The sequence below is a fragment of the Aspergillus saccharolyticus genome (assembly GCF_003184585.1).
Source record: "Aspergillus saccharolyticus JOP 1030-1 unplaced genomic scaffold BP01scaffold_12, whole genome shotgun sequence".
Lineage (NCBI taxonomy): Eukaryota > Fungi > Ascomycota > Eurotiomycetes > Eurotiales > Aspergillaceae > Aspergillus > Aspergillus saccharolyticus.
This window is the reverse complement of record NW_020290622.1, coordinates 557,448-585,266: the sequence shown is the minus strand read 5'-3', so window position 1 is coordinate 585,266 and position 27,819 is coordinate 557,448. Positions and strand designations below refer to the sequence as shown.

At 50.7% G+C, this 27,819-nt stretch overlaps 7 protein-coding genes across 7 annotated transcripts; 4 read left to right on the top strand and 3 right to left on the bottom strand.

Moving 5' to 3' along the window:
- The first annotated feature begins 1,058 nt into the window (after window positions 1-1,058).
- BP01DRAFT_33556 (putative C2H2 finger domain protein) lies at window positions 1,059-2,444 on the top strand. The gene is made up of 4 exons (XM_025573205.1): window positions 1,059-1,283; window positions 1,377-1,568; window positions 1,621-1,700; window positions 1,753-2,444. Exons 1-4 carry the CDS (start codon window positions 1,230-1,232, stop codon window positions 2,306-2,308), a joined length of 882 nt encoding a protein of 293 aa, XP_025432011.1. The 5' UTR covers window positions 1,059-1,229; the 3' UTR covers window positions 2,309-2,444.
- Window positions 2,445-3,538: 1,094 nt separating this feature from the next.
- Window positions 3,539-4,171, top strand: BP01DRAFT_356199 (uncharacterized protein). The gene is made up of 2 exons (XM_025574889.1): window positions 3,539-4,039; window positions 4,135-4,171. The coding sequence occupies exon 1, from the start codon at window positions 3,783-3,785 to the stop codon at window positions 3,981-3,983; it is 201 nt and encodes a 66-aa protein (XP_025432010.1). The 5' UTR covers window positions 3,539-3,782; the 3' UTR covers window positions 3,984-4,039; window positions 4,135-4,171.
- Window positions 4,172-7,861: 3,690 nt separating this feature from the next.
- On the bottom strand, window positions 7,862-8,926 carry BP01DRAFT_33436 (uncharacterized protein). Its single transcript, XM_025573159.1, has 3 exons — window positions 8,386-8,926; window positions 7,977-8,334; window positions 7,862-7,924 (listed from the first exon to the last, which is right to left on the bottom strand). Exons 1-2 carry the CDS (start codon window positions 8,841-8,843, stop codon window positions 8,277-8,279), a joined length of 516 nt encoding a protein of 171 aa, XP_025432009.1. The 5' UTR covers window positions 8,844-8,926; the 3' UTR covers window positions 7,862-7,924; window positions 7,977-8,276.
- A 52-nt stretch (window positions 8,927-8,978) lies between these two features.
- On the top strand, window positions 8,979-9,892 carry BP01DRAFT_391365 (uncharacterized protein; the record flags this gene model as incomplete). The annotated part of the gene is made up of 2 exons (XM_025578078.1): window positions 8,979-9,124; window positions 9,460-9,892. The coding sequence occupies 2 exons, from the start codon at window positions 8,979-8,981 to the stop codon at window positions 9,551-9,553; spliced, it is 240 nt and encodes a 79-aa protein (XP_025432008.1). The 3' UTR covers window positions 9,554-9,892.
- On the bottom strand, window positions 9,454-12,926 carry BP01DRAFT_317962 (GPI ethanolamine phosphate transferase 3). The gene is made up of 2 exons (XM_025572624.1): window positions 12,592-12,926; window positions 9,454-12,516 (listed from the first exon to the last, which is right to left on the bottom strand). The coding sequence occupies exons 1-2, from the start codon at window positions 12,648-12,650 to the stop codon at window positions 9,771-9,773; spliced, it is 2,805 nt and encodes a 934-aa protein (XP_025432007.1). The 5' UTR covers window positions 12,651-12,926; the 3' UTR covers window positions 9,454-9,770.
- Window positions 12,927-13,417: 491 nt separating this feature from the next.
- Window positions 13,418-23,084, bottom strand: BP01DRAFT_294978 (membrane morphogenesis protein VPS13; the record flags this gene model as incomplete). The annotated part of the gene is made up of 4 exons (XM_025571796.1): window positions 13,418-13,458; window positions 13,513-13,929; window positions 13,980-15,603; window positions 15,657-23,084. The coding sequence occupies 4 exons, from the start codon at window positions 23,082-23,084 to the stop codon at window positions 13,418-13,420; spliced, it is 9,510 nt and encodes a 3,169-aa protein (XP_025432006.1).
- Window positions 23,085-23,992: 908 nt separating this feature from the next.
- On the top strand, window positions 23,993-25,649 carry BP01DRAFT_415488 (DUF3429 domain-containing protein). The gene is made up of 5 exons (XM_025579143.1): window positions 23,993-24,148; window positions 24,238-24,470; window positions 24,523-24,570; window positions 24,681-24,905; window positions 25,014-25,649. Exons 2-5 carry the CDS (start codon window positions 24,255-24,257, stop codon window positions 25,434-25,436), a joined length of 912 nt encoding a protein of 303 aa, XP_025432005.1. The 5' UTR covers window positions 23,993-24,148; window positions 24,238-24,254; the 3' UTR covers window positions 25,437-25,649.
- Window positions 25,650-27,819: the final 2,170 nt, after the last annotated feature.

Below are 27,819 nucleotides of genomic sequence, written 5' to 3'. Positions count from 1 at the left end.
GGGGGGGGGGGGGGGGAGGGTGCATGAAAAATAAAATTGACCGAGACTAAATAATAATAACAAGACTAAATAAATTGAGATGAAGAAAAATAAAATAGGATATTCAACACAATGCTACTAGTAAGTTGCTGCTAACTCACCACTAAGTTACTACCTATGAGGCCAAGCTCTCTCAACTGTTGTTGTTCACCTTGTAACTAAGGACTGACAGATTGTCAGCTCCTTTCCTTTCCTTTTCCTGCGTGCAGCTTGCTGTTGTCTAGAAGTATTTCTTGCGCTTGACTCCCATCCCTCAGATCTCTCCTCGACCTTCCATCCTCCATCTCGATAGATATCTACCACTGCCTCCCCGATTTACTACGGCTCTCCCTGCAAATATCGATCTCCACCTACTCCAACATCCACCCTGGGCCGGTCCGCTTGTACCTGGCGAACACAGAACTTAAGAATTGCAGCAGCTGCCCTTGTACGACCATCGCGTTGCAACTTCGCCCAGACCCCAGAGCTTTCTGGCTTTTTTCGTCGAGAAATTCGATCTACCGGTTGCTGTTGTCATTGATAATAATTATCATTTGATCCGTTGTTTCCAATACGAAAGGAACGCACGGCTCGTACTGTTGTTAGTATTATTATCGGCTACTCTGGACTCGGCGGGCACCAACACCACCACCACCACCACCACTAGTACCATCATCATTCTTATTATTGCTCTCACCTCCTCCTCCTCTGTCTCCTCATTTTTCAGCTTATTATAGCCCAGCGGTTCTGAGGCTGGGCTGGGCTGCTCACTGCGCTTACCCATTTGATTCATCATTTGGCCTGCGACTTGGCTGTCAAATGACTGGTTTGCCTCGCCGCCAATGATTGTTAATGACCCTGCAGCCATTCATACTTAATTCGCTGCGACATTCCTGCTATATTCGCCTCCTCGACCTCCTTTCTCGCTTTTTTATCTTCCACCTTCTTCTTCTCCTTCTCTTCTCTCTTCCTTCTTCCACTTTCTTCCACTCTCCCCTCCAAGTCTCCAAGTCCATTTGATTCCAAGGTCCTCACCACGCTGGCTTGTGGTTACCGCCGTACGCGTAGTCCTTCTTGCTCTACCATCTCCCTGTCTCGGTTTACTTCTACTCCTCGCCCCGTCGATCACTCTCCGCTGTCACATACCTTATCGCGGGCCCACATCTCCCGTGACACTTGGCGTCGCAGCAAACATTCGTCCTGCAGCAACCATGGCACCTGGTAGTGGACGCGATTTTAGTTGCTCTTGGCCAGGATGTAACAAGGTAATTCAATGGTCCCGCCTGCGGTTGGAATACATATTCTCCCATGAGATGAGCCAACCGGGTCAGCAAACGATACTGACGATCGTTCCCCAGTCCTTCAATCGCAAATCAGATCTCTGCAGGCATTACCGCATCCACACCAACGAACGGCCTTACCACTGCAACCACAAAGACTGCAACAAGAGTTTCATCCAGCGGAGTGCATTGACAGTACATGTGCGGACGCATACGGGCGAAAAGCCGCATCTTTGTGATCATGAAGGATGCGAGAAAGCTTTCTCGGATGTGCGTAGTGCTGATTATCCCCTCTGCCTGGGTTGGAAGCTGACCATCCTAGTCCTCGAGTCTGGCCCGTCATCGAAGGATTCACACGGGCAGGCGACCCTATATCTGTCAAGAGCCCACATGTGAGCGGAGGTATGTGTGATGATCATGATTGTTGAGAGGAAACCTATCTGATTTTGGGAAGCTTCTGTCGCAAGACCACCTTGACTAAGCACCACCAAAAAACACATGTGGCGGCCACAAGCCGCACCTCCTCCGAGGATCCTGCTTCTGACCCGGAGTATCCGCCGCCAGTTCCATTCTCTGTGCCACACGAACAATTCATACTCCCACAGGCAGCGCACTTTGGCTATGCTGCGACATCTCACAATTTCTATCCGCATCAAACTGTACAGATTACGTCGGTTCCCTTCCATGAACAGTCCCCGGTGGTAGCTTCCAGCGTGCCGGTCACGTTGTCAGCTGACGTTCCTCACGTACAGCAGCCATACATGCACTACGTCCAACAACACCATCCACAACAACATCATCCACACCAGCACTCGCAGCCCCAGCAGCGTTACGATTACTCCCGAGGATACATACCATCGGAGTATACGCAGCCCTACAGTCAGGCCCCGGTCGTTGAGTCCAACCCGGTGATGGAACCTTTACCGCAACATAACTCCGAGTACAAGCACATTCGTTTTCTGAGCCAGCCTGAAGGAACCGACTGGAGATTCCTTGGTGTGGGGGGCTGAGAAAGCGATCCACAAACCCTTTGGTTTGAAGGCGCCGGGATCCCGGATGATCCTCGGTGTCAATGCATATGTGGAAGGCTGATGCGATGAGGACCGAGTGCGGCTCTCACGGATATCAGGCTACATTTTTTTCCCACAAGGAAGCGCACGACTGTGGTTACGAGTTCCTATTTTGGTTTGTCTCTTTGGTCCAGTATTTTAGCATCTTTGAAGCCTATCTGTCGCTCTTCAAGACCTCAGTTTTTGTCTTTTGTTGCAACCGAGCTTGACCCTAATAGGAAGGAGCTTGGCGTTCCAAATGGGGCTTTTCAGGCGGCATTATGTCGTAATTCTGTTGTTGGCTTGTCTTGTCTGGATACCTTGTCGCGAATGCTGAGATGCTGTCATTTTTGCTTGCCTGCTTTTCTGCCCTGATGCCCAATGGGCGGGCAGGGAGAGGCGTGGGAGGATTGCCACACATAGACATGTGGCATTGTGGCTGCATGTACTTATTTTGGAAGAATTGCTTAACTCCCCACATGGCCCTGTCCCTTGACACTAGGGTGGTGACGAGGCGGCGCACGACCTCCAGTGATTAGAGCCGGTCGGTCTTGCTGGAATGATCGGTCGATGCCGGTAGCTTGATTTGGTCGGGGGGAGATGGGGGGGGGGGGAAGAGCTGTGTAACAGTTCCGAAGGCAACGGAAAGGCTGCACGATAGGGCGATACCCCTGGTTGACTGGTCCCAGCTTCTTGACGGGAGTACGCCGAGGGTCGTACTCCGTAGGAAGTCGTAACTCAATGAGTGATTACGGGAGGTAGTTGACGGACTGTACAACCCACGTCAGCCAAGGATTGACGGGGATGCTGAAACGGCTGGCGGGGTTCGGGGGCGGGGACAAGAAAGAGACATTGCGCGTAGCGGTAGCGGTAGTGGTAGACGCTATGCGGGAAATCGGCGATTTGGAGAAGAGGGTGCAGCCAGCCAAGCCAGCTCTTTTCCATTTTTTTTCTTTTTTTTTTCCGTTCTCTTTTTTTTCTGTTGTCGAATATACCCCAGCAGCCGCGGCAAGATTCGTTATCCTTTACTGTGGGCTAAGCACGGCAATAACACCATCACCACCACCACCATCTGGGTCTGGGGATGATAGTTAGTGCAATGTATGGCAGGCCAGCAACACCACCTACAAATGGGCGGGGAAGGAGGGAAAGTTAGCCGTCATATCATATCAAATCAAGTCCCGTCAGATTCCCCAAATTAAGTGTGTGTCAACGCCACAACCCATCGCGGGAAAAGCACACACCACACAGACACACAGACACAGACACACAGACACACCCGTGGAACGCCTCTCCCGATCGAAGCTTAATACCGATATCTGATGCATGGTTGCTTACCCTGGCGGCACCACTACGTCGACCTCCACCGCCCTCGGTTTCCCGCTGATGATACACAGTATTCACGGCAGTATGTTATAGTATCTCTTTCCATGAGATGCTGGGATTGATCGATCTATCTAGTAACTGGCTCTTTTGCAAAGGTATACATCAACTCATCACGGTGATGGGATCAGGGTCCAGACCCTTGAACAAGGATGAGCAATACAAGGAACTCAAGCAAATCATGGTCATCATTATCACTATCGCTCTTTGCCGAAAGGGCCAGACGCAAAGTCTCGAAAATCCACGCAAGTGAGAAAGCATGAACTAGATCTATCAGCTCCCTGCCCTATCTATCCATCTACCTATCTAGTATGCATCTACGAAGTCATCTATCTATCCATCTATCCAAACCACAATGGAGACAGCCTATCAGACAAGCGATGGAAACTAATCCCGAACGATAGATACCATTCCTCTAATTGGTTTCTTTTCTTCTTCGGGAGAAGATTCGTGGAATCGGTGGCCGAAAGAAACTCGCAAAAGTGGGGATGGTGAGAAGCAAACAAATCCTGATTTTCGTCATGCGGATCGGGCTGGGTGGTTAGTGGGATGGAATGGAGGTTTAACTTAGTGGATGTCGACGATAGGAGATAGTATCCGCAGGAACTCGGGCGGTGGTGATCAGCATAGTAATTTACCTGATATTGAGGGGCTTTTGTTGATCGTTGTCTTGTTTGGACTGGACAGAGTGGACTAAAAAAGGTACACTAGAGGGAGTGGGAGTGGGATGGTTGTTGGCTTTTGGTCGGGTAAGGTGTGGGTTGGAGAAGAGATGGGCCGGTCCGAAATGAAAAAATGATAGACGACTACACTAAGTGTCGTAGAGTGTAGGTGTACCACTGTCCACGCAGTGAACTGGATCATGGTTTTCCAAGTTGTCTGGGAGGGGGTCCCGTTCTCTTGGGGGTGGAGATGGTATAATTTGATGGGTTGAGATGGGACCAAATCAGGTACAGTATAACTAATCCTTGACTCTTGTCGACAGGCGAAGAGGCGAGGACGCGAAGAGAAACTGAGACAAACCGGACCGTGATGGATGAGGCACAGCGAGGATGACGTTGATGCCGGTGGAAATGACAGGGTTTAGCGGTTTAGCGATGACCCAGTACCCAGTAGGTCACCAACTGAACTATTGGACAATACGGAGTGGAAACTACCTACCTGCTGTGGCGGCGGCAGCCCCGGATGCAGCGCTGCAATCAGCTTAGTGTCTGTATGATGCACGGTACTGTACACCTTATGTCGAAGCAAGTACAAAGTACCTAAAGTACCCTCGCCCTCGCTGACATGGCTCATCCATTAGTGTGCTGCCTCGGTTAGAAAGATAGCAGCCAAAACCCCTGTGACCATCGCAGCAGCATTGACAGATAGATGCAAAAGACGCCCCAAGAAACCCCGGGTAGCGACATGGATACCCGTCCTAATCCTTCCTTTTCTTGAAAAAAAGTTGGTTGAACCCGGACAATCTAGACCTTCTAGTAGCAGCACAATGTTGCTAACGGGAAGGAAAGGGAGTTAGTCTAGACCAGATTACCTACTAGTAGTTAGCTGCCCACGTATGTCGCATCCTCCGTAAGATTGCCTCGATGGGCTTTCAGCGCGCCGAGTCACCTGGTGTTATTTTCCGGCGTCTAGTACTGGCTGTATCCCTCGTGTTCAACCTGGAGTTGCGAATTGGACTAGTTAATTAGAGAATTTGGCGCAGGTGTGGGGAGGAGGAATTGTATGCGGGGGGAGAGGAGAAGGAGGAGGAAGTGACTTGCTACTAACCGATGGCGACGATGCGATGCGAGGTGATGCGAGGGTCTACGTTGCTTGGGACCATTGAGATAACATCACTACAGAGTATCATGTCCAAATCAACTCTCTTCTCCACTTCCCTAGTAGATAGCTAGTCTCAACTTGTGTTTATGAAGTGTGAGTGCTTAGAAAGTGTTGGTGCCTTATGCCCGGTTGCCCCATGGCCTCAGGAATACCCCCTCAGTGGAGGGGGGCCTGTCACCATGTGATTGATCCAGAGTAACATGACGCAGCTGTCAGTTCGTGAACCGAGCTATGGAATATCGGGTGTCTCGGGAGTACAGTAGGTTTCTCATCGAAGTACTCCGTACATAGAGACAGTCCAGTACTCCATCCATTTCTCATTGCGGACCACGTGGTAAGGCAGTGTTGTACTTTGATTGCCATTCCAGCTGAATCACTATCACACAATCAACTAACTAGCCCCCCTTTCAACTCTCCTATTCTTCCCGTCTTGCGAGCTGTGGTTCACTGCATGCCAATAGCAGGGCGTCCTATTGATCTACCCCTGTATTCTCACTCATATCAAGCCTCGTTTCCCTTCATCAACTCCTCCCTTCCTCTCGTTCTCTTCTGCCCTTTTAGTCTGTTTCCATCCCGTGTTTGCTGCTGCTTCACCAGCTATCAACGATCACATCGGGACGGGCAACTCGGCCCAAGACTTCCAAATCGAGGCGAGGAAACGGGAAATTGAAGAGGGATGTGATGAAAGTGATCATTTCTGCAGATTTCAAAGTCTTGTTGTACGGTGGAGAGTTTCTTGTCTCGCCCGGCGAGAAGGGGATCTGGATGCATACATCGAGAGAGGTCGGTATCTACTGTACGGTACGGTGTACATGATAACTACTTCCTACTCCCTAGGAAGAAGTACTCCCGCCTCCGTACATGCATTCACCTGACTAGGGGAAGAGCTTCTGCCCAGTACAGCACCTCTCCTCCCCGTGAGTCCCAGAAGGGTATGCTAGATTCGAGACCCTCGATCGTGTTTGCCTAACAACCCCTCGTCCCATTGAGGCGACCGATGATGATGCTATTGCAGGAGGTGAGGTATGTCGCTGCCTGAAGACCTCCAGGATGTGCATTGGGTTGATGAGGGGAGTTGTTTCTCTTTGCTAAAGAAATATATTACTGGACGAAATGCTATATTTTGCATGGAAACATAACTAAGTAGCGAGGGCGAGAGAGAAAAGTACCATGCATTTAAATTGACCGTTTGTTAGTGACTTGTCTTTCAGCTGCGCTAATGAGCTGATCGGCTGCGAACAGCTGCTGTGAAACACTGTCTCTATCTATCTATCGCTTTGCTTCTTGTACATACTGTAACTTATCCTCTACCTTCACATTTTCCTTGCGATGTCGTGTCTGCCCCGCATTCAGCGCCGAGCATGACCGAAGAAACGGTTACAGTAAGAATATAGAGAAGATGAGGGGTTTCAGATCATGACTGCTGAAACCCAGATCCCACAATCGGGGATCATACGAGGGTATGACCAATCTCTGGGGTATACCTTTGCTACCTTGTATGTATGTATGTATGTATGTATATGCTGTACTGTACACGATGGCTAAGGAGACAGATGTGGTGAGCATACACAACCTACTACCAGACAGAATCACACCTTCCAACGCAATCCTTTCTTCGTACATCCCTCCAAACGTAACACCAAACCCCCCCGGATTATCAAAAAGAAAAAGGAACAGGCAATGAGGCGTTACCCGTCTATGACGCACCCACACTTCCACAGCATGCAACGTCAACGCCTCATCTGATCTGTCCGATGTCCCTTGACTCAATCGAGGTAACTGTCTACTTATGGAGTTGGACTCCGCATCGGTGCATACTTTTACGTCCTTTCCGCTTCGTACACTTATTATGCATACATATTTACAGGCGATGATTGCGCTTTCTCCGCGGACTGTCAAGTCACTCACTGACGGTAATTGAGGGGAGTGCCAATTCCCGAGCATTGAGCGTGAAGTACCTAGTTACTAGCCAACGGGCTCACTCACTACGTTTTGAACTAACTATTGACCCATTTGCCCGAGAGAGATAACTTCCACTTACAACGCTTACTAGCTCATGCACGAAATTAATTTTCCAGAAAACCAGTGCTGAAGTAGAGAGCTAGCTGTCCAACCGGGCTGAATTGCAGATTCTGCACCCATGATTGACTTTGCCCAGATAGACATTGCCAGGCGGTTCTCCTTGACTCGCATCCACACAGCGAAAGAAAGGAAAAGCACAGGGGAAAGAGCCCCGTCCTTCTTTCCCTAGCGCGCTTTCGGCATCTCGCTCCCGCTTACTGTTGCACAGGGCAGGACCGGGCAGGTTGTTTTGGCGTTTGGGTTGGTCACGCAGACCCTGGGGTACCGGAGGGACAGGACACTTGCATTCTGAGAGATGGTTATGACCATGCGATGATGACGGGTGATGGGAGGCTCTCACAGGGTAGACAAAGTGATTGGGGAGACGTTTTCCACCCCGTGGGTAGGTAGGTACCACGAGCCGCGTGGTTTGGAAGTTTGGTGGGGATATTCACCGAGTTCAATTCGGCGAGTTGTGAGGGGCAGGTGAGGATGGGACATTGTGCTGTGCAATGTCTAGTAGATAAGTGAAGATATGATATGTGTTCATAATACATGTAATCAACTTGATGTTGATATCGACGAAAACTAGACAACCCCTTCTGAAGCTTGACTAGTAGCGCTACATCTTCGCATCCACCCTCAAAGTTATGTACCTACTTTAGCTTTCAACGTCTACGACCCTCCCTATCACACTAGAAAAATGAACATCTACAAGATAAGCTTACCTCTTCATATCATCAACCTACTCATCTGATCCACCCCTCGACCAGAACCCATGCTCCAGCTGAAGCTGAGTCCCCGAGTATAGTACCAAGGGCCCACGACAAGCACCGGGACAAACCAGACGCCTCAACACCCTCTCACAGACAGACCCTGAGTGAAAGCGCAAATTTGGCCCCCACAGCGACGTTATAACGATGTCGACCAACCAAACCTTCGAAACCATCTTCTCATCCATGCTCTGTGCTCCAAGAATCTCGCCAATGCCTCCGCTCTCTGAAGAATAATCGGGAGAATGGCAAAGCTGTATCACCATCGGACTGTATCCAAACCTCAACCACCATCGAGTCGTCTGTCCAAAAGCTATGTTGTCCAACAACCACACTCTCTCTTTCTCCGAGTCTCTCTTCGGAGCAGATTGGGCATTGCCACGAGAAAACAACCTCATCCATTTCGTCCAATCTCCAAGGATCCAAAACCTCAAAACAACATATAAAAACCCCATCTCCAACCCAGTCACCTTCCTAATACCATCACCTTAAACACAAAGCATCCAAAACCACAGTCTCAAGATCATCAACCACCAAAACCCCCAGCCCAAGAACCTCCCCACAAATTTCTGTGATTTAAACCACCGAAAATGCGCTTCATCATCCCTCTCACCCTCCTCCTCACCTCCCTCGTTCTCGGCGCCCCCACGGCCGACCCCGACACCACGAATGTCGAGGCTGCTGCGGACGCGGCGGCACCCGCTGACGAGTTCGATATCCAGCGGTGCCGTCGCGGGTATGATCAGTGTATGAACAGTTGTCATCGGAATAATGGGGGGCAGCGGTGTTATCATGTATGTTCTCTTTTTTTCTTCTTTGGGGGTTGGTTTGTTTTGATGTGGATGGGGACGGGAACGGGGATGGGGATGAGGAAGCGACCCGGAAAGGGGAACGGGGGTCCGTATGGGATAGGAGGGTGTGGTGGTTAGGAGGTGAAAAGGATTGATGAAATGGATGATTCGATATATGAATAGTGCTAACTGGTTGTTTCCACTGGAACCTCCGTGGGGGGTTGCTGGGAGGAAACTCTTGATGCTTACTTAGGCTTGTTATGTGCATTACTGTCAGTAGATGCATCGAGCTGTCCAGCTGTCAGAGAGGACGCTTTGAGAGTGGAGGGAAAAAAGGAGGCGGAGACGAGAAGGTGGAGGTGATGATTGATTGAGGGAGTGAATGGGAAACTGGTTTGTGTCGTTGGAACTGAGGAAGGAGGAGGTTATATCGTTTGTTGATTATCAACAAACCAATCACCCAACTACTGTCATTCGTTTCCACCTGAACTCAGAGAGAGGAAATCCACAACTTCGAAGACACTCTTCAACCTTTTTTCTTCTTCCCTTTCCCTATAGGCTTTGGATAGCACTTCTGCGCTCCTAAGTATCCTACATGATGAACGAATTCATCACACTGATCACATCTACGACCACCATGAGTATCCCTGCCATCAAGAACCGCGGACAGAATATAGCAAATAACATCAAATGCCGGCGGAGGATACACGCCCAGATAGCGGTGGAGACTGTCCAGAGAGTATAAACTGCGCTATGAGCGAGGACTATGTGGATTCGGGCTTCCATGTTTCCCAAAGAGGAGGCGTAGAAAGGGACAGCGCACGCGGCGAGAATCGGCCCAGCAAATGTATTCATCCCTACCATCAGTGAGGACCACGGGTACACCACGTCGCGGAAGCCAGTATATGCGGCTTTCCACTGGATCGAGGCGAAGGTCGCGTTGTGACCGGTCGAAAAGAAGTAGAATGACCCTAGCAGAGCGGCCATGACGGGCCAGACCCTATAACTCGTGCCGCGGGAAAGCAGGAGGAGTTGGAAGTAGAGAAGCGCAAGCAGAAAACCGCTGGTTGGAGGACTCACAAGGATACATACTAGCAAGATGGCACTGGTGAAGATGTGTGGCTTGTTGACAACATAGCGTCGAGAAGGCACGAAAGCTGAAGCGGCACCGGCAAGACTGACAAGAAGAACCATTCGAGCAACAATCATGCGATTCGTCTTAGACGTCTCTTCCGACATGATGCTTGCGAGCCAGTCTTGTTCGCTGGCTGTTTGGAGCGTCCAGAAAAGAGCATTCAAGAGGAGTGCAGGTGGAAGGTATACAGTGTGCCATGCATGGTTGGTTGGCCTTATGGCTCTGGATGTAAATATGATAAAGATGGCGGTCAGAAACGGGGCGAGGATGCGCCACGGGGTGTAGCTCTCGAGTCGGTAGAAGGTGGTTCGGCACGTCGGTGATTGTTCTTCTCGACACAGTCGGCTAAAGGAGGCGAGGCGCGTCAGTAGCAGGTTCAAAATTGGAGCAATCCGATGGGTGGAGGAGGCGAGCGTGCAGAGCCCAATGCCCGACAGGAAGAACATCAAGATTTCATCTTCCCAGATGGTGTATGAGTTCGACGCGAAGCCAGCCGAGACAACCAGAGGAAACAAGATGGCCTGCCAGGCCCCAATACTGAATTTGGTCTGCCAGCACCGGCGCACAGCACCGCGATCCACACCAGCGATCAAAGCAATCAGACTGGAAATGGCAAATCCTAGTATCAAACTCTCCAGCAAGGGGTATGCAGGGTCCGCATAGATAAAGTGACCCGCTGCAGCCAAAAGACCCATTGCGGCCCCAGCAAGCGCCGCCCGCGATTTGATCCACGCTCCATAGAAGCAAGACCCATCGATGAGCGTGCAGGTCATCGCAGTGAGACTCAGCAACCAGACCACGACCCCCTCAATCATATTCAAGACATTGAATTGCGCCCAAACTCGTCGATAACCCCTCAGCATCTCCGCCTGATAGTCCCTCAGTCCCCGAAAAGTCCGCTCCAATGAGCCTTCATCTTCAGGATCTACCTCCTCTGGTACAAAATTTTCAATGTGAATCTCAACACCGCCTGTGTGATCCCCATAAAGTCTCGTATACTCCGCATGAAACCGCTCCATCTGCGCGGCAGCCAGCGCATTCACCCTTACCAGCCGTCTCCAGTTCACATTATCCTCTTCCTTGTTCTCTGGAATCAAAGCAAAAGCCTCTGATATAGGCCGCCCCAGATTATTGAACGGAATAGGCACCCCGAGCAACAGTGCCAGCGTAGAGACAATATCCACCTGAGGCACCGCCGCCTCCAAGCCCCCTATAACCTGTTCCCCATTATTCCGACCACCACCATCAGCGACCCTCTTTCCCACAAACTCCCGGGGCGAATACAACCACACGGCAGCCAAAACTTCCTCCAGTGTTTCGCCCCCATGGTTCCCATTTTCGTCCATTCCATGATCTCCCATGACGACCAAGACCGTCTCCTCGTCGTTGTCAATGGCTGCTACCACCTCCCGCATCACTGCGTTCATCTGCTGTAGCTTGGCGCGCATCAGAGGATGCCCAGCCCCGAAGCGGTGGCCGACATGATCAACTCCCAGAAAGTGGCCAACGATCACGTCCCATTCGCTGCGGAGAGCGTCGTGGCGCAGGAGCGGAAGGAGGTGGGTGGTAACACCGTTGTCAACGGTATGAAGGTCTTCCACGACAAAGGAGGGAAATGAGTGGGAGAGGTTGGGGAGGAAGTGTTCGGGGAAGAGTTTGAGCCAGGTGTCGTCGCCGAGGTGAATCAGGCGGCGTCTGCTTTGATGCGGAGAGCAGAAGTCTGAGCTCAAGTCGGACGTGCACGAAGGAGAGAAGGAAAGGAGGAGCTGGTCGAGAAGGTTGTCTTCGGTAAGCGCGGAGCCGGCAAAGTTCGAGCCAGCTTCGATGAAGGTTGGAAGAGTGCCTGTAGTAAGAGCTTTGAGCCGCTGGAGGGTGGTCGTCGGAGGGTCGGCGAGGAAGGGAAGGAGAAGGGCGTTGCGCGGGCGTTCAAGGGCGATGGTGTGCAGGACGGTGAGGGCATTGTGATAGGACTTTTCTGTCTGTGAGGATGAGTAGGGGATGGTAAAGTCGTAGCGGAGGGCATCAATGATCAGGACAATGGCTTTCTTGAAGGTTGGGCGAAGCCAGCACCCTTCATCATCTCCGTGAATCCCAGGCCATAGGACTCTCGGGGCTTGATCGCAGGAGCTTCTGGACCCTAGGATCTGGCGGGTCAGAAGAAAGCCTTTGGTGAAGAAGTAGAGACCCGACAGATGAACCAGACTGCCAAGTCCAGCCGTTCGTTAGCAATCGCCAAGAGAGCCGGCCAAAGGGAAGGAAGCTCCTCCCAAGACTTACCCGATCCAGAGGAAAAAGAGCGAGAATTGTCCTCGTTTGGAGAAAGTAGCTCGGGTCATGCTAGACGACTTGCAGCTAATACAGCTGCTGCTGTTGCTGCTGCTGCCCAAGAGTCATGAGATGCATTGAAGGTACCGTAAGAAGAGAGTATCGAGAGTATCAAGTCAGTCAGTCAGTCATTTACCGTCACACAAACAGCCACGGTAAGTACGGGTACCATGACGGTAAGAAAGTCTTCAGTGAATCGATGTTGGATGGTTTGTATCGCTGCCTGTTTGGAGAAATCTTATCCCATTGAGGTAATTTCTAACGAGGAAGTGTGCTGTCGACAGTCAGTGGAGATGGCGTCTGAGGAGAGCTAGACACTGTGGCGTCCAGTATCCACACGACAAAGTTTCTGTCAGTCGGAGTGGGGAGGGGTTACATACTATTAGCCTGTTAAATGTCGAGCGAGCACTTACGAGCAGGACGTCATGACAAATTATGGATGGTAATTATCTAATATGTACAATCGCTGCATTCAATCGCAAAGAAAAAGGAAACAGAACAGAAAAAAGTCAACCACATCAAGCTTGGAAAGAGTCATGTCCTTGGGTTTCAAGTGCATGGGCGTAGACCAATATCAGATCCAGCTTGGAATAAGCTGGCTCAAAAAATTCCAAGCAGGCTCAAAAACCTCATAAGCAATTTCCCTCGCTTGTAGACATAGCTCCAAATAATCATGCATAAACAGATTCTCTTTTCATTAACACAAAAGGTAAAACTGGCCCTCCAAAGCGTCCTGGTCTTCATTACGATGCGTCCATCGGTATCATAGGGATAGATCCTAAGCACGGGCATTATACTTCTCATTGAAAGCATTCACAGCTAGGATTCATCGTTAGTCCTGTATGGCGGCGAGGGCTCGAGATAAAAACTTACCAACAGCAATTTGCCTATAAAGCCAGTTCCTCGAGCTCTCATCCTGTACTGGGATGAAAGGACCATTGGCACCGCCCTTAAGAGTGATACTCATCCCTGTCCGCTCCTTGGAGATGGTCTGAATATCTTTCAGGCGCATGTCCCATTCCGTCCGGAGCTTCTTCGTGCGCACGAGGATGATCCGGTCGTAGGTCAACATGACCAGCATGTCTCGACCCGGGAGCTCAAGGTGCGCGATATAATCTTCGTTGAAATACTTGCCATCATCGGCCGTCTTAAGCCAGAATTGTCCGAGGGCTTCGCGTTGTGAGTACGGCCTGACAATGCCGTCGGTGCCAATGAAGCGGGTGAGGCGGACACGATCAAGGCCCTCGGCGTCGAAAACCGTGGTAGTGTTACGGACGCCTTCCGCAAGATCTAGATGATAATCAGCATCAATCCATACTCAAAGTGATGAATATACGTACTCGAGGCGAGGTCGAACGCGCCGATTGCGGGTTTTGTGGCCAAGCCCAAAACACCCTTCCCGACACCCTTGAAGAATCCTTGAATGCCCTCCTTTTCGGCACCCTGGAGAGGGTGGCGTGCAAGCCCTCCGATGCCGCTTGCGAGGCTGGTTGCGAAGGCACTTCCACCAGCCGTGATGCCATACAGAGCGTGCTTTGGTCGGTTTCGCGACTTGGACATTCGTCGCTGGTCTTGGAACTCTTTGTCCAAGGTAGCAGCAGCTAGACCCTTAGACATACTTCCGGTGAGCTTGGCCATACTGTCGGAGAAACCGAAGACAGACTTCTTCACGAAGCTGGTCGCGCCCTTCGCGATACCGATACCCAGCTCTTGAGGTCTATCAGTCATCACAAGACCCTGGTAAGGCTCGTAGAAGATGGCAGCCACTCCAGAACTGACGTTATTGAACAATCCGACAGGGTTACCCAAGAAATCAGCCGATCCCAGAACCACATGCACCTGCCGCAAGAATTCCTGGGTATAGTGCCTCTGGATATTGCTGACCAGAACCCCAAGAGACACACGGGCGTTTTCTAGCATGAGCGCATTGAGTCGAATGGGCGCGTCGTTCACGTTGCCCATTGACATAGTCATGACATGGACGAAGAACATCAGAGGATTGGATGGCTGCATTGTGTCCTCCGCGTTCACACGCTCGGTACGCATGAAAGAGATGTCGAGTTGCATTGGCTGCAGGTGAAGCAGCTCGAAATAGACGTCTGAGACAGCACCCTCAGTCTGAGGTTCTGGAATGTTCAGGTCTTCGTCACAGAGCTTGCCCTCGTGTTCCTCGGACCATGACGCACCGGGCACCTTGACAAAGTCTAACATCGCAAAGATGAAGTCCTCGTCAAGCTCTAGTGTCATCTGCTGTAAAAGAACAGTGGCATACTTGATGTAAAGTACACCATAAGAGTCGTCCTTCACACGGGTCACCATCGTGTGGAAGATTGGATGTGCTTCCATTTCCTTGCCAGTCTTCGGAACCACACTAGGGTAGAGCAATATTGGGAAGATACCACCATACAGTTGGTTGTCAATCTGGATCCACTTGATGGTAGTGTTCAAGGTCTGATAGATTCTCGACTCTCTGAACTTAACGTCAATCTCTCGGAACGTTAGATAAAGAAGTTCCTTGAGATTCTGATTGATGAGAGAAATGCCGATTCCTCCAAGGCGAAGCTGAGCCTTAAAGTTGACATCCGAGTCAAGCTCCTTGACCTCAAAACCAGTGCTAAGACTACTTTGCGATGCTTGTCCTCTGTCTTTCTGCTTATACATACTCTTGGACTGCTTGAAGTTGGACAGCATAAAGGTCTGGGTCGGCCCATCGGCAACGATGTTGATGTCGATAATCTTCTGGGTCTCCCCATACTGGGTGGGTGGAATCCTCATAGGTATCAGATTGCCGATCTCTGCGAGTCTGATATGCCTCTCTTTGCCCTTACACGTCAGAACCAGAGACTTATTTTTGGTTGCTGGATAGTCCCATGCATAGGGCATGATACTGCGCGGAGGAAGTCGGTAACGTATCGGTCGCCAGCCATCTGTTCGGTCTTCTTCATCCTCCTCGACGTTTGGATTCTGAGCGCTAATTAGCAAATTACTTGTCCGAATATAAATGCCCAAATACTTACAGCTTGATAGAAGATGAATTCCATATCACTTTCATTCCGCATGGAAAAGGGCCAGTTCCGAGATTCAAAGCTAAAATGGAGGAAGAGTGTTGCACCTTCCATGACCACATCGATTTTTATGAGCCTCTGACGTTGTTGAGCTTTAGCCAATTTGACATGCACTGTCCCAATGTCCGCGATGTTGAAAGGAGAGGACCACTGATTGTTAACGCCAGGGAAGCACAAGCTAAGCTGTTTCTCGGCAACTTGCCGCAAGAAGTAGAGAGGTACAAGTTCACCACTCTTGATGTTGAGTACATTTGATGAGCCAGGCTCACGAACCAGAATGTCTTCATTAAGCTTGTTCTTTAGAACAAACCGAGGGGCAATTGTCACCACCTTAGTCATCTTGTACTTGCCCTCACCCTCGGCGACAGAAACACCCGAGTGGAATTCCGATCGGCCATTTTGATCTGGTAAGATGACCTCGAATGTGCTTCCGATAGCCTCGAAACTCTGAGGCTTACTCCAAGCAGAGTCACCTATTCTCAGCATGGACCGGTTCTTCTGATCATCCGTATGGTAGGAATACATGTATGGGAGCGTACGTCCTCCGTTTCTGGGATCAGCTCTCAGTCCTTGCCCAGCAGCCGATCGAGCTGATTGCAAAAAGGCCTTGCTCTGGATCTCCATCGGCAAGCCGGTCTTGTTCAAAATAAGGTATGGGCTGTAGACCGAGACCTTGAAGGCTCCACCACTTTCGGGAACCCTGAAGTAGTGTAGTTTGAGTCTCAACTGAATGCCTCGCTCATCCTTGAGAGACAAGATATGCTCTCTTCTGTAATCTTGAGAATTGCCATTGATGATTGCAAAATCGCTTTGCTTGAATACCGTGTCCTCAAGATCCACGCTGAGCAGCAGTAGATGAGACAGCTCAACAACATGCACCGGGCTAACCCCACCCTTGCGCAGAAAATTGGTCCAATCCTTTTTGGTGTTCTTGTCATAGATGCGATACTTGAAATTATAAGGAAGAAGGTTTTGAATCTCAACAGGTGCAAATATCTTGATCCTCATGTATGGATAGATACCTGTGAGAGAGTCCCGATCATTGTAAGTAGCGTGCATCTGGAAGTAGAAGGGAGGAGACTGTTGCCCGCCCTCACTTAAGCATTTGATAGTCCGTGTAGGGCGACGTAGTAGGTCCTTCCAATGCAGCTGCTCATTAGACCAATCGTACCCGAACCCCTGATCAGGTCGAATCACAAGAGAATGCATGTAAGCCGCTCCGACAGGTGCAGGTCGCGACTCCCCAGGAAGGATTTTCTCGATCTTCAACAGGTGGCCTTCTTGAGGATTCAAGACGCCGAGCTCCACGGGGATTTGAGTGCTGTTTTCAACCACCAGCGGCGAACGGAAGGTGATATATTTCACATTGTCCGCACCCAACTTGACCTCGACCAGAAGTCGGTGAAGAACATTATCTTTCTTAGGTTTCAGGCTGTAGAGAATCTCCCCTTCTCTGACGACTGGGATCTTGTTTACGCTATCAAAGCCGCTCCCCTCGACCTTGATCCCAACAAGCCCAGCATGCCCCTCGGGTGCGAGTGTCTCTCTCATGGAAGTTGAATCCTCGAATCGCCAAGGGTATTCTTCACCATCGGCCAATCTAGCAGCCGGACCATCCTCGTTTGAACCAATATCCGCCCAGACGTGTAGATCGAAACCAGTATAGTTCCGGATCCGGTAAGGTGCATCAGCACCTCTAGGTTTGGAAAGAACATCTTCATCCGTAGACAGGAACTGGAATGACTTCGACGCCAGCGCAATCGTGGCAGATGTAAGAGTGAGTTCCATCGTCTTATGAGAATAAGCGTCTATGGAGAAAATCTCGGGATCAATTTCCCTGGCCACATGAAATCCCAGCTGCCATGGTTCGATCATAGGCTCCCATGCGGATTTCGAAAAGTTGTACACGTTGACGAATGTTTCAAAACTAGTATCGGCGTTCAGCGTCGTGGACCAGTCGCGGACATCAACATTGAATTTTTTGACGCTCCAATCGAGTAACGGAAGATCGTGAAGATCACCGATAAGAATAACCCTCAATCCATCAACCTGGGCGTTTAACTCTTCGCGCTTGAGAATTGCTGAGCGCTCTGGGCTTGAGGCTCGACGCGGTTTATCCGTCGTTGCATTTGATTGGCGTCGAGTTCTTGACACCACGGCCGAAGACTGTTTGCCAGACGATTGCCGTCTCGAAGACTTGGGCTTGATGCTCTTAGCCTCAGGTAGGCTCTTTACTTCACCAGTTTCGACCGGTTGCATTCTTTGAGCTCTCATCTCAGAAGCTTTGTTCACAATCTGTATCGCCATCAAAATATCGCGAAGCGAAAGGCGTAGAACCAAAGGTTCAATATGAGCATTGATAGATGTTAGCGACGAGCCCTTCTCCTGCGCACGACTATCCACTGACACCTCTAGAGTAAAATCGTCTAGAATCCGGAGCCTACTCGTTTCGAACCTGTCCATGCGACACAGAAACATGCCAACCTTACTGATTTGCAGAGTCGAGACGTTCTGATGCGAAAACAACAATTGCTTGGTTCCCAGAACAATGGCTTCAGTGTGTGCGATTGCGGGGTTTGCGATAGTAATTACTTGAGCATCAACGAGGTTAACCCTGAAAGAAACAGTCATCTGTTCTGCGGAAGCAGCAGGTGGCGCATCTTCAGTCGCCAGGGCTTCGAGCGATGCATCGTCACTTTCGGCGGTGCTGGTTCTGGGTTCCGATTCTTCAGGAGATTCGTCGCCCTCTTCTTCCACCATTGGTTCATCCGAGGCAAAAGCCGAATTTGCGAACGACTGTAAGGCAGACAGATAATCCAAAGCCAAAATGATACGCGGGCTGTCGATGGTAAGCATGGCAATCAAGTGCTTCTTCGGACCCGGGGACATCGACACGCTAGCCATGAACTGCTGCTGGACGTCGTTATTGATCAAGGACATAATCTTTCTGAACTTATTAGTGTCCTGGTTGCGACTATCCCGGATGGAAAGAGAGTGGATTAGAAGCTCAGACTCCAGGGAGCCATCTGTCAGCATTCGCAATTTGACCTTGGTGTCATTGAGTGAGAATTTGGACAAGCTGGAATCCTCCAAGCGACCTACTGGCGCATCGTCGGCGGCCAGGATAAGCTCTAGACCAACACTATCGACCTTGAAGACCATGTCCAGCCGAACCCAAGTTTCTTGTTTGACATCGTCCTGGGACATTCGCTCTCGCGACAGACTTCGCTCGATGGCTTTCGACTCGACCTCCTTGGACGGTTCAACAACTGATGAAGGAAGAGCTTCCAAGGCCTCCAGCTCTTGTTGTTCGCTATCAGTAGCGAAGGCACTAGGGACCGTCTTGGAGAGATCCAACAAGAACTTGAACTGCTTCTGCGAGATCCGAAGATTGATAGGTGACATAGACCCTTCGATCTCGATGTCTGGACGCGGATTGTCATGTTGGTGCTCGAGATAGCAGATACTGAAATCAAGGTTGACCTTTTGAATCATCTCAAGCTCCTCTACAGTATCCTCACCATAATGGAACTTGGATGTCAAACGAATGTTCCGAATGCCAGAAGAGATCAGATTAACAGCAGGACTGTCCTTCGCCTCATCAAGAGGAACGAAAGTGTTCTTGGCGTAAATTTCACCCAAGTGGGCCGTGACAGTGTCGTGTAAACCACCTTCTGTCATCGAACTTGGGAACACCAGAATTGGCGTCATCACCACCACATCGAATCGCATTCGCGAGGCATTTTCTTGCAGTTGGTTGGCTTGGTTTGCCGCAGCTTGCCGGGCAGCATTAAAGATGGCCTGCATTTTGCCGAACTTCACTAGAAAGTTGATGATTTTGCGATAGGGTTCTTCTACGAAATTGACCTTCATAGACCCTGACCTCAGGAATACCTCCGAGTCATATCCGGGGTAATCTGCACTTTCTGAGTCGAATGTCTCGTACTTAAAGTCCGCGAAGTTGTCACCCTCAATAGTGAGGAGCCTTCGGAGGTCTGAGCTCTCCGACGCACCAGTATTGACATCGTCTATGAGGGTCAGGCTTCCAATTCGCGACTGGATCAACATCGAGCGGCCCACTAAGAATATTCCAACATCAGCAGTATTTAGACTGAGCGTAGCAAGTCTGACCCCATCATTGTTGAGAATAAGAGCGATACTCTTTAGGTTGGCTTTTATGCGAATTTTGCCTGACTGCTGCGTTTGTTCGTTCGCTACAGCGAGCCCCTGATCGCTGTCATCTGCCTGAGTTGCCTGAGTGTTCGCTTGCTCTGGGCTCGTGAATGTGAGGAGAATAAAATCCAAAAGCGTCAGAAGTGTTTTCCTGGTAACAACGAGATTGATGGTTGATACGGACGTGTCGAGATTCATTGCCACGCCTTCATATGTGGAATGAAATTCCGGAGAATCTGGGTTCACTTTGACGAACTTGAGGTGGAAGAGATCTTTATTTTCGTCGGCATCGAAGCCTTTCGATGATATGATTCTCTTGAACTCCGGCACAGGGTTCTCTTCGATATAATCATCCACACTCAAAGATTTCAATACAACCTCCGCGACCATGTCGAATGGCCGCATGTAAAAGTCTAAAGCGAAGCCTTCAGCGACCAATTCGACGAGCAGGTGGTCGCGTAATTGATCACTTGGATCAGAACGGAACAATGAGCCCCGTAAACAACCCACTGTGAACTTAAACTCAAAGTCACGACGATGAATGTTCATAGGCTTGTCAATACTCTTCTGCATGCTTTCATCGTCCGACTCGTCGTCAGTTTCATCAACAACAGGCAGCTCTCTTGGGTTAGACGGTTGGAAAGAAGCTGATCTGGCCCTATTTACAGTCGCAGGACCCTCTTTCGATTGCGCTTCTGTCTTCTTTGTATCGCCACCGTCATTAAATCGAGGAATGGCAATATCAATAAGTTTCATCAGGCCCTTGTACTTTTTGTCAGACATAGATGCGTGTAGTTCTGAAAGGTGACCTGATATACGAGTCCTTGTAAGTTCAGTGACCTTGGGAACGATACACATCTCGAGAACAAAGTCTATGTTGATTCGGTCGATGATGTGTAGGTTGCGTGATTGGACATCGGAGCTAAGTTGCGATTTTGTGATTTCGATGCCGGGGCCAATGAGGACTTGAGTAGAGTCAAGTTTGAGTAGGAATCTGTCATAAAGCAAATGTTCAAGCTCCTTATAGTCTCCCTCTTCGTATTGTCGCTTCTGTTTCGATTGAAGGTCTTTCATTGTCTGCCTATCGACCAATTCGCTGTTGACACTGATATGACCGGCGTCCAAGATGAGACAGAGAGAGCTTTCTTGTGTGATACTCTCGGGAACAATGATTAGAGGCGCATGAATGTCGAACTGTGCGTCAACTTTCTTGTGCTCTTCTAACGCAAACTCCAAACCTGCTCGTGTTTGCTGCCGGATGCCTTCGACGGTAGCACCTGCCGTGTCTAAAAGAGCCCCGATGGACTCCATATGCCGCTCCGGGGGCTCGAAGAACTTGGCGATTTCGACAACGAAGGTAGGGTTGTATATCACTTCGATACTCTTCATCTTGACCTTGACAACTGAGTCTGCGTCGCTTTCGAGTGGGTTCTGCTCAAGCTGCAGATGGAACAGACCATCTTGATATGCAGAGATGTCCTCGTCAGCTTCGGAGTCTAACTCGTCATCGCCACTGGCACTGGATAAGCGGTGCTTGGGTTCTGGAAGAGAGTCTTTGACTTTGACAATTTGTGGGAAAAGACTCCCCGGGGTTGTTCCATCGTACACCCTCAACCCACCAAGGTTGACGTCAATGAAGAAAGAATCAGGACGTTGCAAAGCTTTGGCTCGGAAGTTGTCAAACACCATTTTCATAACCTCATCCGCTCTCGCGTGGGGATCCCGTTTCAGAGTGAAGCTGCCCGCCTTTAGGCCGGCGTTAACTTGAAGCTTGACCCATTCTCTAGGTACATCCACACTTTCCGCGATCGCCTTCTTCTCGTCCCAGTCAATTGCATTATATAGCTCCTGTCGTTGCTCTTCTGTCATTGTGGTCTCCTCCGACTGTTCTTTCTTGGTACCCCAGAACCATTCACCCCATGTCTGCTGTTGAGCTGGTTTCTTGACGCCGACGTTCTCCTTGCGCAATTGGTTTCGTGCCAGTGAGCGCCAGAAGCGGATATCTTCATAGCTCAACTTCCTTTGAAGTTGATCGAATTTCTCCGCGTCCAGTCCAGCGAGCGTTCCTTCGCGCTTCTGTTTCTTGAACAGATCTATGTAGGTGATGCGATCATCTCTCCGCTCTTTCTGGTAAGCCCATGTCCAACGCCTATTGCGATCGTGAATTTTGCTGAGTACGGCCTCGCCAGCAAATCTCAGCCATGCTCTGGGATCCTCCTTGGGTCGACATTTAGGTTGGAGCTTCTTGTATTCTTGATGGCGGATGAAGTAATGGAACAGATCTACAAGCATCAGAGCATCACGGTACTGATGATCGTCGAGAACAAAGCTTAGTTCGTCAAACAGGAGCCTAGCTTTGAGGGACGGCCTGTCATGTTTGCCCGATTTGTCCAACTCCAAGCCTGCTCGGCCGCTGACAGGGCGCAACATGAACTGGGCGCTGTCTTGGTTATCGATACCGGCCTTTAACTTTTCGAGCAGCTCGGCATGCTCAATTCCTTGGGCTTCGGCGCCCAAATCGGAACCGCGCCCTGTACCCAGTAGTTCTGCATCGGTATTCCAATACACGGCAAGGGCCCCCAAGATGGCCAGTTTGTGTGTTGTGCTGGAAGTGGACTGGATGAAGGTGGGGTTCCACTCCGCATCGGTACTAACGGCGCTCAGCTCCTTGAGTGTCACACCGACGGCAAACGGGTGGGAGGGCGAAGCGATCGAGTCCTCGTAACGGAAGTGAACATTCTTGATGGAGATCTGAAGGTTGTCAACAACGGCAGTCACCAGACTCTGGGTGAAACTCTGGTTTCGGCGTTGCTCCTCCTGGCTCATACCCTCCGAGTTGCGCTCTTTCAGCATCTCTGCACTCTCGATCTTATCCATCTTCAGGGCATGCGCTCGCCTCTCTTCCTCCTCGGGATCGTAGTCTGCGTCCTCCTTAGGAGCTGCGAGAAGAAACACATCTTCGATGTCAACTCGTACGGGTTTGCCTCGGAGGTTCGACCACGGAATGGATAGGGTGAGCTGGCCGACATGTCCTTCGACAACGTTGAGGGGGAGATGGAGCTGATCAAGAGCTTCTCGCCTGAGTTCCAGGTTATGTAGTTTCACATCGCCTGACCAGATTCCAATATTTAGCTGCTTTGCATCGAAGTTCTTGACATAGATGCCCAGGAAGCGGTTGAGTAGATTGGCAACCAATCCCTCCAACATGGCTGCGGGGTACGGCCGTAACCCGGGCCTGGGAAGAGATTACTGGCAGCTCTAGGACAAGAGGTGGGGGTAAGGCGGTCACTCGTGGGTGTGAATCAGCCTAAAAGTGTATCCCATGGGTTAGTAAAGTGATGAAGCATCAGATAAGATTATTGGAACGAAGAGGATAGCAGCCGATGAGGTATGAGATCATCAATGTGAGCTTACTATGAAGCGCGAGCGTTAGTTGCACTCGCTGACGGTTGAGAACAGAGCCATGCAGATTAAAGCTTGGTGTGCACGCGATAGTGTTGCCGGTGAGCTGCGAAAATAAAAGATATGTTCTCCGGAACGTGCTTTAAGGGACGAGTGCGGAGAGAGAAAAGCCGGGCGCAGACCACCACGGACGGGGGTGCCTTCTATAGAAGATGAGCAGACAGGTACAGGAATAGAGAATGGAGGGGAAGTTAAGGTTGGGTATCAACCTAGAGCGACTTACCCAATTGTGATGAGATGAATAAGAGGATGGATCCCCAAGATAGATAGAGCAATAGGGCTGCCGTCAGAGACGAGTGTGGTTCACTCTGTACCTGGGAAAGCATGAACTGGGCCAACAATAATAATAATAATAGGGGGGGTGGAAAGAGGGGACTTGCGTTGGGAGACTTAGTGACGCGCGGGCACAGCAAGTGACGTCGGTGCTTCTCTCCTGTCCCCGTACCGCCCACCAGCAGAAAGCATCCACTACGCCAGGCTCAGCTCGGGCTCGATAGAGGACTGACCGGGTTGGGCTTAGTTCATTAGGGCTACGCCCTAGTGCTGAGTCAGCCTCGTGACTCGCCGGCCTATAGTGCCTGAGGCATTAACTATGACACCTGCGGGATTGGAGCCTATGGTACACCCGAGCTTCGACGTTACCGCACCTCAGTCTAATATCACCTCATTCATTCGTGGTCTTCAGGCTCAATTGCTCCCCCTCCGGCCATACATCTCCACTCTCACGAGTCCAACTCGACCGAAATCCGGGTGAACACCCTCTTCTCCGCTCCTACACCTCTTTCTCTTTCTTCTTCCAGCTCAATTGGGTGCGTGACCTCCCCCGTGCGGTGCTCGATCCGAGCTTTCCAGCCATCTCTCCACTTTGCTAACTGCGGACTTCGGAGGAAAAAATTAGCTGTCTCGAGGACGACAATGCTCTACAGAACCACTGCTGCCCGCTCTGTGCTCAGAGCTTTCCAGAGCTCCAACGGCTCTGTCGCCCGCTCGGTCCTGTCCAACAATGTCTTCAAGGCTCCCTTGACCTCTTCCGCTCGCTTCCCCGTTCGCCCGAGCTCCCCCAGCCTCGCTCTGGCTGCTCGCAAGCCCGTCACCACTGCTCTTATCCGCCATGCTTCCACCTCCCACAAGGTGAGGGAGATCCTGACGCGGACGTGGTTCAACTGCTGACCGAGCTCAACAGGACGGCGAGGAGGATACCGACATGATGGCCGGCATGAAGGCTGAGGCTGTATGTGTTCCCGGATTTCCCCGATCGCCTCCAATGCTATCCCTTTTGCGGGGTTGAACATGCCTAGACTACTGGCGCCGCTGACATTGGTGATTGTTACTCCCCTACAGAAAGTGATCAAGGACACCTTCAGCCTGGAGGCTGTCCCCAAGGAGGCTCTCTACCTCGGAATGGCCGGTGTCATTCCCTACCTTGCTACCTCCCTCGAGACTGTCTACCTCTCCTGGGAGATCAAGAACGCCGCCATTGCCGGTGACGGTCTGCTCTTCTCCGGTCAGAGCGCCGAATTGCTGCTGCACATGCTCGAGCCCGTCCAGGTCGGCTACGGTGCTGTCGTAAGTTAATGGCCCCATATCTCACCGACGCCTTGCCCCACGCTTTGGCCTTGGGGAGTAGAGTCAAGGAAAAGCCGAGCTAACACAGACTTTCCCCCCTAAATCCAGATTCTCTCCTTCCTCGGAGCCATCCACTGGGGTCTCGAGTGGGCCGGTTACGGCGGTAAGTACGGCTACAAGCGCTACGCCGCCGGTATCGTCGCCCCCGCCGTTGCCTGGCCTACTCTGCTGCTCCCCGTCGAGTACGCCCTGATCTCGCAGTTCCTCGCCTTCACCTTCCTGTACTACAACGACGCCCGTGCCTCCGCCTCCGGCCGCGCCCCCGCCTGGTACGGCATGTACCGCTTCGTCCTGACCTTCATCGTCGGTGCCAGCATCGTCGCCAGCTTGATCGGCCGCGAGCAGATCTCCGGTACCCTTACCGGCGAGCACACCATCAAGGACAAGATCAACGCCCTGATCTTCCTGCAGAAGAAGGAGAAGGAGGAGGCCGAGGCCCGCAAGCGCGCCGAGCTTGAGGATGCTGAGTAAATTTCTGTTTCATTAAGAAATCCTCAGAGTCGTTGTGCCAGTATAGTATCCGATGAAGAAAGAGAAAAGAGGAAAGCGTGTTGTAGGAGAAGAGGGGGAGTGTCGATGTGATTGATTGTATCCTTTTGAATATTGGTTGAGTTTTTCTTGTAGATTACAATGCGAAGTTCAACGATGCCCTCAGCCGGTCTGGCTGGTTGCTTTTCATTTGTCACGAAGCCTTCCTCTGGTAGTAAGATAGTAGTCGACTGTCGATAGGTAAGGTAAGGTGACCTCAGCCCTGTCGATCAATAGCTACTACACGTAGCGCCTCCCTTAAATGAAGCAAAATCAGTTAGCAGTTAGATAGTTACCCAGTGCCTCAGCCCAGCCAAACACCACCCATCCCCATAACCAAAACCAAAACAAAAAACAAAAAGAAAATAAACCCCCCCGCCCCCAAGGGCCCAAAGGGAAGAAAGGGAAGGGAGGATAACCCCCAGACCCAACATCCCCAGCATCCCCAGCATCCCCAGTCCCCAATCCTCAGAACCCAGAATCCCCCAAGCGGCAGCAGATTACGAGCTACATGAGTGATGTATGCACTTGTATAGGCAGGGCACAATATAAAAGCAATGCAACCCCATCATGTGACGCAGTGCACGCACCACCAAAATCCAATGCATAAATGGAATTTTGGCGGGAAGCGCCCAGACAGGGTTTTGTGGGGCAAAAAGCAAAAGCAAAATAGAGAGGACCGCAAGCAGAAGAGGAGTCAACCATCGATTGAAGAATATAAGATACGTGGATGTATGAAGGTCGCCCGCGCGCCACCGCCGGCAAGGGATATGGAATGGCGGGTGAAGAACTGTCCCAAGATCTCATCATCCGGGAGGGCTGGGGCTGGGGGAGGGGGGCGGGGGTGATGGGTACGGTATGTCGTCCATGGATGCCGATGATGGAGAGAGAGACAGAGAGAGAGAGAGAGAGATGTCCGCAAAGGGGCTGAGAGGTCCAGAGCCTGTCCTAGACAAGCAAGAGGAAGAAGGGAAGGTTAGCCGGGCGGCGGTGGGGGATGTCGTTATCGGTGCGGAAGGACGAAAGCATGAGCAGTGCGTTGTCAACCACCATCCCGGTAAGTTCTCGAATCTACCTAGTAGGTATGAATACTACTCCGGAGTGCGATGGGAGGAATGACCTATAAGGGGAGGACTGGAGAGGATCGTCAATTACATAGTACTCCGTACTCTGTATGAGTTGGTAGAATGTATTTCAGCACTGCTTTGTCGAAGGACGGGACTGTCAAGTCTCTACTCCTAGAGTACAAACACTGGCCCCGTCCGTTAGGTAGTTTCTACACCTGGATTGTATTTTGCAGATCCAGACCCTCTCCAATGACGAATTCAGGCGAAACAGGTTTCCGCGTTGGTCTCGACGGCGACGATGGCGACGACTTTATGATGGATTAATAGCAATCTCAGCACACTGGTCTATTATGCCTCTTGATTGGTGGTAGTGCCTCCGAGGTGTAAACTTGAAAGGCTGTAATTTTATATAGCAAAGGTGAAGACCTACACACGAATCATACTAAAGGTGTAGGACAAGGTACATTTATGTATTCAAATCAATGCAGCCGCCTCTGTCAGTCATCTTTCTATGTACATAAACAGAAGAGGCTAAGTTAGGTTTGGCGTGATTGTGCTCTAGAGTATGAGTCGGTTGATCTATTTGCATGATTTGAGACCCTATTCTTGGCACACGTTTGGGGAGGATCTGACAAAGTGATCCGAGTGATTGAGGTCATACCGAGTCGGGAATGCTATCATTCCGTCTCGAACCTATTGATCTTCCTTGGGAGCAGAGCCACAACGGTCCCTGGCGGACGTGTTCGTATACCTGATTGGAGCTAGGATTCAGGTGAATTAGGAGGGTAGAAGGGTCGATCAATTGTCATGGTCCGTGGAGACGGTGTCGTTCATGAAGCTGAGGTGCCAGTTCAGTTTTTACTTCACAGGGTCGTGTCTGGTTGCTGCATGAATCGAACTTGGGTGCAACCCATTGGGGTGCGGGCGGAAGTTGTGGTTGAAGACGTCACCACCCGCTTTTTGAGCTGGGTCCGTGGAGCCAAAACACATACATACATACATCATTGTGGATGAAAAGGGATTAAGAAAAAAAAAAAAAAAAAAGCTGCAGAAAACTGCGTGTCAGCTCGTAGGGCAGAAGTCAAGAAGGGCACATGGGAGGAAGCCTGAGTCGCTGATTAACTCAAATATACAACCATGAAACTTCAAGAGTCGATTGCTTATCAAGACGTTCCCATCTTGACTATGGAGGAGGGCAGGCAGTGGCCGGGACAATTCGATCCCGTGGCGGCCGTGGCTTCCCCCAAGACAGCTAGCCG

What these genes read in the sequence shown, in the direction of transcription:
- BP01DRAFT_415488 (XM_025579143.1), top strand. Translation starts at nt 24,255, where the DNA reads ATGCTCTACAGAACCACTGCTGCCCGCTCTGTGCTCAGAGCTTTCCAG. An exon ending in CCGGCATGAAGGCTGAGGCT is followed by an intron (nt 24,571 to 24,680) that starts GTATGTGTTCCC and finishes ACTCCCCTACAG; the next exon opens with AAAGTGATCAAGGACACCTT. An exon ending in AGGTCGGCTACGGTGCTGTC is followed by an intron (nt 24,906 to 25,013) that starts GTAAGTTAATGG and finishes CCCTAAATCCAG; the next exon opens with ATTCTCTCCTTCCTCGGAGC.
- BP01DRAFT_33436 (XM_025573159.1), bottom strand. Translation starts at nt 8,843, where the DNA reads ATGGGGTTTTTATATGTTGTTTTGAGGTTTTGGATCCTTGGAGATTGG. An exon ending in CAGCTGGAGCATGGGTTCTG is followed by an intron (nt 8,335 to 8,385) that starts GTCGAGGGGTGG and finishes GAGGTAAGCTTA; the next exon opens with TCTTGTAGATGTTCATTTTT.
- BP01DRAFT_317962 (XM_025572624.1), bottom strand. Translation starts at nt 12,650, where the DNA reads ATGACCCGAGCTACTTTCTCCAAACGAGGACAATTCTCGCTCTTTTTC. An exon ending in CTCTTTTTCCTCTGGATCGG is followed by an intron (nt 12,517 to 12,591) that starts GTAAGTCTTGGG and finishes TGGACTTGGCAG; the next exon opens with TCTGGTTCATCTGTCGGGTC.
- BP01DRAFT_356199 (XM_025574889.1), top strand. Translation starts at nt 3,783, where the DNA reads ATGCTGGGATTGATCGATCTATCTAGTAACTGGCTCTTTTGCAAAGGT.
- BP01DRAFT_33556 (XM_025573205.1), top strand. Translation starts at nt 1,230, where the DNA reads ATGGCACCTGGTAGTGGACGCGATTTTAGTTGCTCTTGGCCAGGATGT. An exon ending in CTTGGCCAGGATGTAACAAG is followed by an intron (nt 1,284 to 1,376) that starts GTAATTCAATGG and finishes ATCGTTCCCCAG; the next exon opens with TCCTTCAATCGCAAATCAGA. An exon ending in GCGAGAAAGCTTTCTCGGAT is followed by an intron (nt 1,569 to 1,620) that starts GTGCGTAGTGCT and finishes TGACCATCCTAG; the next exon opens with TCCTCGAGTCTGGCCCGTCA.